The sequence below is a fragment of the Myiozetetes cayanensis genome, unplaced genomic scaffold, assembly GCF_022539395.1.
Source record: "Myiozetetes cayanensis isolate MyiCay16 unplaced genomic scaffold, myiCay2020 scf115, whole genome shotgun sequence".
NCBI lineage: Eukaryota > Metazoa > Chordata > Aves > Passeriformes > Tyrannidae > Myiozetetes > Myiozetetes cayanensis.
In genome coordinates, this window is record NW_026086771.1 from 36,253 (window position 1) to 48,389 (window position 12,137).

At 66.8% G+C, this 12,137-nt stretch overlaps 2 protein-coding genes across 2 annotated transcripts; both read right to left on the bottom strand.

Annotated features, from left to right (window-relative positions):
- Nucleotides 1–553: 553 nt before the first annotated feature.
- Nucleotides 554–3,483, bottom strand: LOC126635208 (interferon regulatory factor 4-like). Its single transcript, XM_050306235.1, has 5 exons — nucleotides 3,311–3,483; nucleotides 2,485–2,659; nucleotides 1,748–1,763; nucleotides 1,494–1,561; nucleotides 554–1,029 (listed from the first exon to the last, which is right to left on the bottom strand). The coding sequence occupies exons 1-5, from the start codon at nucleotides 3,479–3,481 to the stop codon at nucleotides 554–556; spliced, it is 906 nt and encodes a 301-aa protein (XP_050162192.1). The 5' UTR covers nucleotides 3,482–3,483.
- Nucleotides 3,484–4,515: 1,032 nt separating this feature from the next.
- Nucleotides 4,516–11,584, bottom strand: EMC10 (ER membrane protein complex subunit 10). Its single transcript, XM_050306232.1, has 7 exons — nucleotides 11,480–11,584; nucleotides 10,497–10,554; nucleotides 8,792–8,904; nucleotides 8,156–8,260; nucleotides 6,390–6,571; nucleotides 5,702–5,795; nucleotides 4,516–4,620 (listed from the first exon to the last, which is right to left on the bottom strand). The coding sequence occupies exons 1-7, from the start codon at nucleotides 11,582–11,584 to the stop codon at nucleotides 4,516–4,518; spliced, it is 762 nt and encodes a 253-aa protein (XP_050162189.1).
- Nucleotides 11,585–12,137: the final 553 nt, after the last annotated feature.

Consider the following 12,137-nt stretch of genomic DNA (forward strand, 5'->3'; position numbering starts at 1 on the left):
TGATTTGGGGACCCTCCGTGGATTTGGGGTCCCCCTCTCCTCCCTCCCCTCCGAGATTTGGGGTCCCTCCGTGGGATTTGGGTCCCCCCTCCTCCTCGGGATTTGGGGTCCCTCCCCCTCCCGTTCCTCCCCGGCATTTGGGGGTGACCCGGCTTGGCCCCGCCCCTCACCTCCTGTCAGTGCTGTAGTCCCCACCCCCTGTGTTGAGGCCCCGCCCCTTGTGTTTAGGCCCCGCCCTGGTTTAGCCCTGCCCCTTCTCTCACGCAGTGTGTGACCCCGCCCTCAATTTAGCCCCTCCCCACCCTCTGGGAAAGACTCCAGCCCCGCCCCTTTGTTTAGCCCCCCCTCCACAAGCCCTGCCTCACAATCCGGAAGTGCTGGAACCGCCCACGTCGAGCCTGCCCTCACCCATCCCGGAAGTGCTGGAACCCCGCCCCCAGGTTAAGCCCCGCCCCATCCCCACCCGGAAGTGTCGTAGCCCCACCCCTGTTAAGCCCCACCCCTCACCCATCCCGGAAGTGCAGTAGCCCCACCCCCGGTTAGGCCCCGCCCCTCACTCATCCCGGAAGTGCCGTAGCCCCACCCCGGTTAAGCCCCGCCCCTCACTCATCCCGGAAGTGCCGTAGCCCCACCCCCCGTTAAGCCCCGCCCCCTCACTCATCCCGGAAGTGCCGTAGCCCCACCCCCCGGTTAGGCCCCGCCCCTCACCGTGCCGGAAGCGCCGCCCATCGAAGGGCTGCAGCAGCGCCCCCTGCTGGACGGGCCCGGCGGTCACGTGGGGCCCGCGGAGGGTTCCGCCAGGGGGCGCCCCAGGCCGGGCGCGCAGGAAGAGCCCGCGGGGGGCGCTGCTGAGCAGGAAGCCCCGGCCAAGCCCCGCCCCTTCCGGCAGCACCACCCGCGGCAGCGCCCCCGGCGGCGGCGGCGCCCCCTGGCGGCCCGGAGGACTCAGCAGGTACTCGCCGGGCGGCAGCGCCCCCTGGTGGAGCTCGAGGGCCCCGCGGCGCAGGCGCAGCAGCAGCGCGAAGTCACCTGAGGGGGGCGCCACAGAGCTGGGGGCGGGGCCGGGAAGAGGGCGTGGCTTATGGGGTCAGCTGGTTGGGTGGACAAAGGTGGGCGGGGCTGGGGGTGGGGTCAGGGATTGGGGCGTGGCCAATGATCACAGGGCAGAGTGGGCGTGGACAAAGTGGGTGGGGCTTAGGGCGGGGCCAGAGCTGGTGAACAACTGGGGGTGGGGCCAAGGGGGTGGAGTCAGGGTGCAGTGGGCGTGGCCATGGATGGGTGAAGGGGTGGAGCCAAAGCAGGCAGGGTCATGGTTGGAGGCAGGGCCTTTGTGGGGATTGGGGCGTGGCCATAGGAGGGGCGTGGGCAAGGGTGGGGCAGGGTGACAGTTTGGGTGGGTGGAGCCAAATTCGTGTGGGGCAGAACAGGGGGCGTGGTCAGAGCTGGGGTCAGATTTGCATTGGGGCGGAGCCAGCTAAGGGGGCGTGGCTTACCCTGTGCTGGGGGGAGGGGCTCCGGGCTCTCCACCACGATCTGCAGGGGCGGCAGCTCCGGGCGGGGCCTGGGCTGGGGAGGGGATCAGACAGAGGCCACACCCCCAGGGTCACCCTCCCTCCCCTCCCTGACACCCCCCAGCCTCTCACCGGGCTCTCTGTGGTCAGGGTGTCCCCTGGGGGTGGGGGCGGGGTCTGGTTTTGGGGCGGGGCTCTTCAGGGCTTGGCTCCGCCTCCTTCTGGCTCCGCTGGGCCTTGGGGGCTTTGACTCTGAGGGGGGAGAAGGCATCGTCGGGACCCCCAGGAGCCCCCGGGCCTCCCCTCCCTTTCAGGCCCCCTCATTGGGCTCCTCCTCCCCACAAGTTCCTCCCGAGACCCCTCAAAACTCCCCGAGACCCTCCCCCAAAACTGCCCCCAAGCCTTCCCCCATCTGCCCCCAACCCCCAACTGCTTCCAAATACCCCCAACTGCCCCCAACCCCCCAAAATGCTCCCAACTTTCCCAAAACTGCCCCCAAATCCCCCAGCTGCCCCAAATCCTCCATAACCACTCCTGGCCCTCTGAACTCCCCCTCAACCCCTCCTGACACCCCTCATTCCCACCCAGCTCCCCCACTCCGACACTCCCCCGAGTTCCCCAAAACCTCCCCCAACTCTCCCCAAACCCCTCCTGGCCCCCCGACTCCCCCACACCACCACCCAAAAATCCCTCCTGGCCCACTCAGGTCCCCCCAGGCTCCATCCAAGACCCCCAAAGCCCTCGTGGCCCCTCCATCTTCCCCCACTGGCCCCTCAGACCCCTCGTGGCCCCCAAAAGCCCCCAAATCCCTCCTGGGCCCCTCAGGCCCCCAGGCTCCATCCAAGATCCCCAAACCCTCGTGTCCCTCCCAAGGGCCCCTAAACCCTCATGGCCCCCCAACTCCCCCAAGGCCCCCAAACCCCTCTTGGCCCCCAAGGCCCCCAAACCCCTCTTGTCCCCCCGCCCCGCTCACCCCTGGGGGGCAGCAGTCTGTACACGCGGTAGGGGCAGGGCCCGTCGCGGCGGCCCCGCGGGGGCACCTCCACGAACTCGGGGCATCGCGCGAGGGCGCAGCGGAGCCGCGTCTTCCACCCCGCGGGGTCCGGGGGGTCCCCGGGCCGCACCCGCCCCTTGTACTCCGCCCACGCCTGCGCAGCCAATCCGCGTCGGGGCGTGGCCGGGGACACGCCCACCCATCGATCGGCCACGCCCACCCATCGATTGACCTCGCCCCAGCCAGGCCACGCCCACCCATCGATTGGCCTCGCCCTAGCCAGGCCGCGCCCACCCATCGCTTGGCCACGCCTACCCATCGCTTGGCCACGCCCATCGCGTTCCCAGCCCCGCCCCCATGCTCGCTGGCACCACTCCCACCCCGCGGTTTGGCCCAAGCCCCGCCCCCTTTTCCTTGGCCACGCCCCTCGCTTTGCAACGCTCCGCCCCCTCACCCCTCCCCTCTTGCTCAGAGCCCCGCCTCTTTCAGCTTAACCCCGCCCCTTAATTTACATAACACCACCCACACCATGGCCCCGCCCCATTTTACCGAGAGCGTCATGTCCCGCCCCTTTCCATGACCCCGCCCCCTTTCCCTGTCCCCACCCCCACGAATAGCCCCTGCCCCATCCCTTTAGCCCCGCCCTCACCTTCCGAGCCCTTCCCTTTCCAAAGCCACGCCCCTTTTCCCTTATCCCGCCCCCAGCCCCGCATATCCACTTCCCACTCCGCGCCGGCCCTGCCCCTCTCCCGTAGCCCCTCCCCTCTCCCTGAAACCCCACCCCCTCTGCCTCGGCCCCGCCCACCTTGCAGAGCGCGGCTCCGGCCCCGCCCTTGCTGCCGCCCCTCCTGCCGTGTGCCCAGGGCACCCTGAGGGCCGAGCGCGCCTCGTCGTCCCACTCGAGCCCGCGGAAGCGGCCGCTCTCCAGCTGCGCCAGCAGCCACGGCCGCAGCCGCCGCGCGCCGCCCTCCGCCATCCCGGGGGCCCGGTTTGGGGTCGGGGGGTTTTGGGGGGAGTTTTGGGGGTTTCGGGGACCCCGAGGCGGCTCCGGGACCCGCCGGGAGCGGCGGCGGCGATTCCGGGAAAGCCACGTGACCGCGGGGGGCGGGGCACGTGATCCCGCTCTGGGCCAATCAGCGCGCGGGGAGGCAGCGACGCCCCCCCGCCTCGCAATGAGTGGGCGTGGCCTTCACTCGCATGCTGATTTGCATAAAGGGGCGTGTCCAACAGTGTATTTGCATAAACGGGCGTGTTCTTACAAAGTGTATTTGCATCGATGGGCGTGGTTAACTCATATTTGCATAAACGGGTGGGTCCTCCCGGCGGCTCATTTGCATAAAGGGGCGTGTCTGATGAGCATTGATTGTCATAAAGGGGCGTGTCGTTCCGTGTATTTGCATAACGGGGCGTGGTCCCCGCTCACCATTCCCCCCCCGACCCCAAACCGGGACCCCCCAGGAGGGCCCCGATGTTCAGGTGACCCCTCCCCCCCATCCCAACCCCGCGGGTGCCCCCTCGACGCCCCCCAGAAACGACCCCATACCCACGCCCCCCCCAACTCCAGGGGTACCGAAGTAGGACCCCCCACGTAGTCCCAGGTGCCCCCACATTTGGGGGTGTTGCACAGATTTGGGGGTTCACACAAGTTTGGGGGGGTCTCACCCAGATTTGGGGGGGGGGTCACAAAAGTTTTGGGGGGTCACATCCAGATTTTGGGGGGGTGTCACACCCCCATTTGGGGGGTCTCACCCAGATTTGGGGGGGTCACACAGGTTCGGGGAGGGTCACACCCACATTTGGGGATCACACCCACATTTTGGGGATCACACCCACATTTGGGGGTCACACAAGTTTGGGGGTCACACACCCACATTTGTGGGGGGGTCTCACCCAGATTTTGGGGGGTCACACCCACATTTTGGGGGCCACACAAGTTTGGGGGTCACACACGACTTTATTCCCCATCCCCCCCTCCATGGGAGGAGTGGGGGCGTTGGGAGGAGGAGGGTCTCACCTGACCCCCGCCCCTCCCCACCCCCAGCCCCCTCCCTGTGCCCCCGCGTCGGGGGCTCCAGACATCATGAGGAACAGCACGATGGGGATGATGTACATCCACTGGGGGGGACAGGGTCACCCAAAACCTGACCCACCCCAGACACCCCAAAAGCTGACCCACCCCAGACACCCCAAAACCTGACCCACTCCCAGACACCCCAAAACCTGACCCACCCCAGACACCCCAAAAACTGACCCACCCCAGACACCCCAAAACCTGACCCACCCCAGACACCCCAAAACCTGACCCACTCCCTGGACATCCACTGTGGGGGACAGGGTCACCCTAAAACTGACCCACCCCGAGGTCACCCCAAAAACTGACCCACCCCAAAACTGACCCACCCCAGACACCCCAAAACCTCCCCCGTGAGAAATGGGGACACCCCAAAACCAGACCCCTCACAGGAAAGTCGAGGGGTCACCCCAAACCTCCCCAGTGGGAAATGGGGTCACCTAAAACCTGAACCCCCAGGGAAATGGGGAGGTCACCCCAAACCCTTCCTCCCCCAACCCCCAAAAGGTCTGGGGAACCCCAAAGGGGGTTTGGGGGCTCAGGAGGGGCTTGGAGGGGTTGGGGCAGGTGGTTTTTTGAGAGGGGGTTGGAGAGGTGATGGGTGGGGTTTGGAGGGCTGGGGGTTTTGGGGGGATTTGGGAGGGGTTGTGGGTTTTGGGGGCTTTGAGGGTGTGGGTGGTTTTGGGGTTGGGCAGGTGGTTGGGAGGGTTTGGGGAGTGTTGGTGGTTTTTCAATGGGGCTTGGGGGTATTGGGGGATTTTTGGGGGTTGGTGGGTTTGGAGTAGAATTAGGGAATTTTGTGGGGATTTGAGGGGGTTTAGGGGGAATATTGGGAATTCTGGGGTGGGATTTTTGGAAAGGGGGTTTTGGGGGAGGATTGGGAAATTTTGGGGAGATTTGAGGGGGTGTTCATGGATTTGGGAGGGTTTTGGGGGAATATTGGGGAATTTTGTGGAGGATTTAGGAAAGGGGGTTGGTGGGGTTTGGGAGGGGATTTGTGCGGGGGTTGTTGGTGTTTTGGGGGTATTTTGGGGAAGTTGAGGGGTTTTGGGGGGTATTTTGGAGGGATGATTTTTAGGGGAGGTTTGGGGGTCGCTGGGGGTTTTGGGGGTTTTTTTCACTCACATATTTGGCAAAGAAGGATTTCTGCTCCTGGGGGTTCCGGGCTCTCTGTGCCTGCTCCTGCTCCAGGTGCCGGATGAAGGCGGCAGTCTCGGGGCTGGGGGGGCAGGGGGGGTTATGGGCCCCCCAAAAACCTGGGGGACACTCCCTGGGCACCCCAAAACCTGAGGGACCCTCCTTGGACACCCCAAAACCTGGGAGACCCTCCCTGGGCACCCCAAAACTTGGAGGACCCTCCCTGGACACCCCAAAACCTGGAGGATCATCCCTGGACACCTGAAAAGCTGGGGGACCCTCCCTGGACCCCCCAAACTGACACAGGCCCCCATCCCCCCCAAAATATCCCCTCCCCACTCACACCCAGTCCTGGGCCCCCAAATGTCCCCCCCAGGGTCACCCCATCCCCCTGGGCCACCCCCTGCGGTGTCACAGTGTCCCCAGGGGTGCTCTGTGTCCCCCCAGTGTCCCCACAGTGTCCCCACAGTGTCCCCCTGTGACCCTCCAGGGCCCCCCATGTCCCCCCCACGTCCCCAGGTGTCACTCAGGTGGCAGCAGAGAGGGTGGCACGAGGCCACCGGGGTGTGGGAGACCCCCCAGGTCAATGTCCCCCCCCCATGTGACCCTGTCCCTGTGTCCCCCGTGTCCCCTCCCCATGTCCCTCCCATGTCCCCCCCCATCCCGTGTCACCCACGTGGCCGCGGGCAGGGGCTGCCTCAGGGCCACCGAGGTGTTGAAGAGCTCCAGGTCCACGTCCTCCACCTCTGTCCCCCGGCAGGTCCCCGGCACTGCCACCACCCCCAGGGCCACCACGTTCCCCGCCACGTCCACGTGCAGCGTCAGCTGGTCCGACAGGTGTGACTCCAGCAGGGCACACTGGGGACAGGGACAGCGGTGACACAGGGACAGGGATACAGGGACACAGGGACAGCTGGTCCGACAGGTGCAACTCCAGCAGGGCACACTGGGGACAGGGACAGCGGTGACACAGGGACACAGGGACAGGGACACGGGGACAGGGACAGTGGTGACACAGGGACAGGGACAGGGGGACAGGGACACAGGGACAGTGGTGACACAGGGACAGGGACAGGGGGACAGGGACACAGGGACAGGGACACAGGGACAGGGACACAGGGACACAGGGACACAGGGACAGCTGGTCCGACAGGTGCGACTCCAGCAGGGCACACTGGGGACAGGGACAGTGGTGACACAGAGAACACAGGGACAGGGGGACAGGGACAGGGGACACAGGGACAGGGGACACAGGGACAGGGACAAGGGGACATGGGGACACAGGGACACAGGGACAGCTGGTCCGACAGGTGCGACTCCAGCAGGGCACACTGGGGACAGGGACAGCGGTGACACAGGGACAGGGACACAGGGACAGGGACACAGGGACAGGGGGACACAGACACAGCTGGTCCGACAGGTGCGACTCCAGCAGGGCACACTGGGGACAGCAGGGACAGCGGTGACACAGGGACAGTGGTGACACAGGGACAGGGACACAGGGACAGGGACACGGGGACAGGGACAGGGACAGTGACACAGGGACAGGGACAGCTGGTCCGACAGGTGCGACTCCAGCAGGGCACACTGGGGACAGGGATAGTGGGGACACTGGGGACGGGGACACAGACACAGGGGACACAGGGAGAGGGACAGCGGTGACACAGGGACAGGGGGACACATGGACAGGGACAGCTGGTCCGACAGGTGCAACTCCAGCAGGGCACACTGGGGACAGGGACAGCAGTGACACAGGGGACACGGGACACAGGACAGGGGGACATGGGGACACAGAGGACAGGGACAGTGATGACACGGGACAGGGGACACAGGGCACACTGGGGACAGGGACAGTGGTGACGGGGACAGGGACAGTGGTGACACGGGACAGGGGGACATGGGGACACAGGGACAGGGACAGTGATGACACGGGACAGGGGGACAGGGGACACAGGGCACACTGGGGACAGGGACAGCGGTGACACAGGGAACAGGGGGACAGGGACAGCAGTGACAGGGGGATGGGGGACAGGGGACACGGGAAATGGGAACAGGGGACGTGGGGGACACAGAGGACACAGTGGACATGAGGATAAGGGACACAGGGACATGAGGACAGGGACACTGAGGACATGGGGTGACATGGAGGGACAAGGGGGACATGGGGACAAGGGGGCATGGGGGAACAAGGGGACAGGGGGACAGCCACAGGGGACATGGGGGACACAGGGACAGGGGGTGACATGGGGGTCACAGGGACATGGGGGGGACAGAAGGGAGGACATGGAGTGAAGGGGGGCATTGAGGGAACACGGGGGGACAGGGGGACACTGAGGGGACATGGGGGGAGAGGGGACACTGAGGGGGCATTGAGGGGACACTGAGGGGACACAGGGGGGACAGAGGACACTGAGGGGACCCGGGGGTGTCCCCCCCACTCACCGCCCGCACGAAGGACGTGACGTACCCGGCCCCCCCCTCCTCTCCGGGGCCGGAGGCCTTGCGGGGCACCCGCACCCGGTACAGCCCGTCCCGGGCGGCCACCTCCTGGGGACAGGGACACACAGGGTCACAGGGACACCCACAGGGTCACAGGGACACCCACAGGGTCACAGGGACACCCCAGGGACACCCCAAATACCCCCCAACCTGCAGCCGGTACAGCCCGTCCCGGGCGGCCACCTCCTGGGGACAGGGACACAGGGACACCCTCAGGGTCACAGGGTCACCAGTGTCACCCACAGGGACATCCCAGGGACACCCTCAGGGTCACAGGGTCACCCGTGTCACCCACAGGGACACCCCAGGGACACCCTCAGGGTCACAGGGTCACCCGTGTCACCCACAGGGACACCCCAGGGACACCCCAACCACCCCCAATTCCCTTCAACCCACACCTGGTACAGCCCATCCCACCTCCTGCCGGGGGACAGTGCCACACAGTGTCACACAGTGTCACCCACAGTGTCACACAGTGTCACCCACACTGTCACACACACTGTCACACAGTCACACACACTGTCACACAGTGCCACACAGTGTCACCCCCGTGTCCCCCCCGTGTCCCCCCCCACTGACCCTGAGCCGGGCTCTGTCCTCGTCCCCGAGGGGTTTCTGTGTCAGGGCCAGGGCAGGGTCAGGGCCGGGGCTCAAGGACAGGGTCCCCCTGCGCTGGAACCGCGGGGCGTCATCTGTGGGGACACAGGGACAGGGCCCTGGGGTCACCCCTGGCACCTGGGACATCCCCCTTCCCAGTGCCCCTGAGTGCCCCATCTGTGGGGACACAGGGACAGGGCGCTGGGGACACCCCTGGCACCATGTCCCACTGTCACCCCCTCCCAGTGCCCCTGAGTGCCCCATCTGTGGGGACACAGCCCTGGGGTCACCCCTGGCACCACATCCCCCTTCCAGTGCCCCTGAGTGTCCCCCTGCGCCAGAACCGTGGGGTGGCATCTGCGGGGACACGGGGACAGGGCGTTGGGGACACAGCACTGGGGACACGGGTGGCACCCAGGACGCCCCCATGTCCCCAGTGTCACCCCTGTCCCAGTGCCCTCAGTGCCACCCCCATGTCTCCAGTACACTGCCCATGTCCCCCAATGTCCCCACTGTCCCCAGTGTCCCCAATGTCCCCACTGTCCCCCCCAGTGTCCCCATGTCCTCTCACCCAGCTCAAAGGAGTGCTCAGTCTGTCCCCCCACGTCCCCAGTGTCCCCCATGTCCCCCCCATGTCCCAAATGTCCCCACTGTCCCCAGTGTCCCCAATGTCCCCCCATGTCCCCCCAATGTCCCCATGTCCCCTCACCCAGCTCGGAGTGCTCAGTGTGTCCCCAGTGTCCCCCAGTGTCCCCTCACCCAGCTCAAAGGAGTGCTCAGTGTGTCCCCATGTCCCCAGCGTCCCCCAATGTCCCCCCATGTCCCCATGTCCCCAGCGTCCCCCAATGTCCCCCCCTGTCCCCAGTGTCCCCAGTGTCCCCATGTCCCCCCATGTCCCCCCAGTGTCCCCAATGTCCCCTCACCCAGCTCGAAGGAGTGCTCAGTGTGTCCCCCCATGTCCCCAATGTCCCCAATGTCCCCAGTGTCCCCATGTGCCCTCACCCAGCTCAAAGGAGTGCTCAGTGTGTCCCCAGTGTCCCCCCAATGTCCCCAGTGTCCCCAGTGTACCCAGTGTCCCCTCACCCAGCTCGAAGGAGTGCTCAGTGTGTCCCCCCAATGTCCCCCCAGTGTCCCCAGTGTCCCCCCAGTGTCCCCAGTGTCCCCCAGTGTCCCCTCACCCAGCTCGAAGGAGTGCTCAGTGTGTCCCCCCAGTGTCCCCATGTCCCCTCACCCAGCTCGAAGGAGTGCTCAGTGTGTCCCCCCAGTGTCCCCAATGTCCCCCCAATGTCCCCCCAGTGTCCCCAGTGTCCCCAGTGTCCCCTCACCCAGCTCGAAGGAGTGCTCAGTGTGTCCCCCCATGTTCCCAGTGTCCCCCATGTCCCCAATGTCCCCAATGTCCCCCCAGTGTCCCCTCACCCAGCTCGAAGGAGTGCTCAGTGTGTCCCCCCAGTGTCCCCCAGTGTCCCCATGTCCCCTCACCCAGCTCGAAGGAGTGCTCAGTGTGTCCCCAATGTCACCCCATGTCTCCCCCAGTGTCCCCTCACCCAGCTCGAAGGAGTGCTCAGTGTGTCCACCATGTCCCCAATGTCACCCCATGTCCCCCAGTGTCCCCTCACCCAGCTCGAAGGAGTGCTCAGTGTGTCCCCAGTGTCCCCAATGTCCCCCCAATGTCCCCATGTCCCCTCACCCAGCTCGAAGGAGTGCTCCAGGCTCAGGCTCACCCGGCAGCTCTCGGTGTCACCGGGCTGGGGGGACACAAGGAGGGGACAGGAGGTGACACCGGGATGGGGACACCGCCCCCTCGTTAATATTAATGAGCATATATCCACTCCAATGAATATTAATAAAGATCGATGGCTGTGACACCGCCCCCTTAATTAATATTAATCAACATATATACACACCAATTAACCCGGTTCTCCCCGGCAGGTCACCCTGCTCCCCCCGGCCCCAGGACATCCCCGTGCTCACCCTGGTCCCGGTCCCGGTCCCCCCCGGTACCCCCCATCCCCCCCGTGCTCACCCTGGTGCCGGTCCCTGTCCCGGAGCCCCCGGCAGGTCCCACCGGTCCCAGGACCCCCCGTGCTCACCCTGGTGCCGGTGCCGGTGCCGGAGCCCCCGGCAGGTCCCCCCGTCCTCCCGGTGCTCACTCTGGTGCCGGTCCCGGAGCCCTCCCGGCAGGTCCCCCGTCCCCCCGGTGCTCACCCTGGTGCCGGTCCAGAGCCCTCCCGGCAGGTCCCCCTGTCCCCCGTGCTCACCCTGGTGCCGGTCCCTGTCCCAGAGCCCCCCGGCAGATCCCCCTGTCCCCCCAGCCCTAGGATCCCCCCATGCTCACCCTGGTGCCGGTGCCGGTCCCAGAGCCCCCGGCAGGTCCCCCTGTCCCCCCGGTACCCCCATACCCCCGTGCTCACCCTGGTGCCGGTGCCGGAGCCCCCGGCAGGTCCCCCGTCCCCCCAGCCCTAGGATCCCCCTGTGCTCACCCTGGTGCCGGTCGCTGTCCAGTCCCCCCGGCAGGTCCCCCCGTCCCCCCATCCCCCCGTGCTCACCCTGGCCCCGGTTCCTGTCCCAGAGCCCCCGGCAGGTCCCCCATCCCCCTGTGCTCACCCTGGTGCCGGTTCCTGTCCCGGTCCCCCGGCAGGTCCCCCTGTCCCCCCGTCCCCCCGTGCTCACCCTGGTGCCGGTTCCTGTCCCGGTCCCCCGGCAGGTCCCCCCGTCCCCCAGCGCCGCCCCCGCCGCGAGCAGCGCCAGGAGCAGGACCCTCAGCGGGGCCGCCATCTTGGACCGCGGGGCACGCCGGGAACGGGGGCAGGGCCACGGCAGGAAAGGGGCGGGGCCGGGATGGCCATGGGGAAGGGGCGGGGTCACAGAAGGCAAATTGGGCGTGGCCATGTGTGGGCGTGGCTAAAGAAAGAGGCGTGGCCACGGCAAAGCGGGGTGCAGCAGGAGGGGCGGAGCTGCCCTGAAGGGGCGTGGCTACGCGAAGGGGGCGTGGCCATCGCTGTTCTTCCCACCACCACCTCCCCCTCCTCTTCCCTCGCAGGGACCCCCAGGACGGACAGATGGACACCCCTCCCCCACTCACCCCCGAGACCTCCCCCCGGGTGACACGCGGTCACCCCGGGGGACCCTCCTGTCACCCCCGGATGACCCCGCGGGACCCCCCAGTCACCCGTGGGGACCCTCCTGTCACCCCTGGAGACCCCCCGGGACCCTCCAGTCACTCCGGGGGATTCTCCTGTCACCCCCGGATGACCCCGCGGGACCCCCCCGGGGCACCCCACTCACCACCGAGACCCCCTCAGCGCCCTCCCAGCCGCTCCTGAGGGAC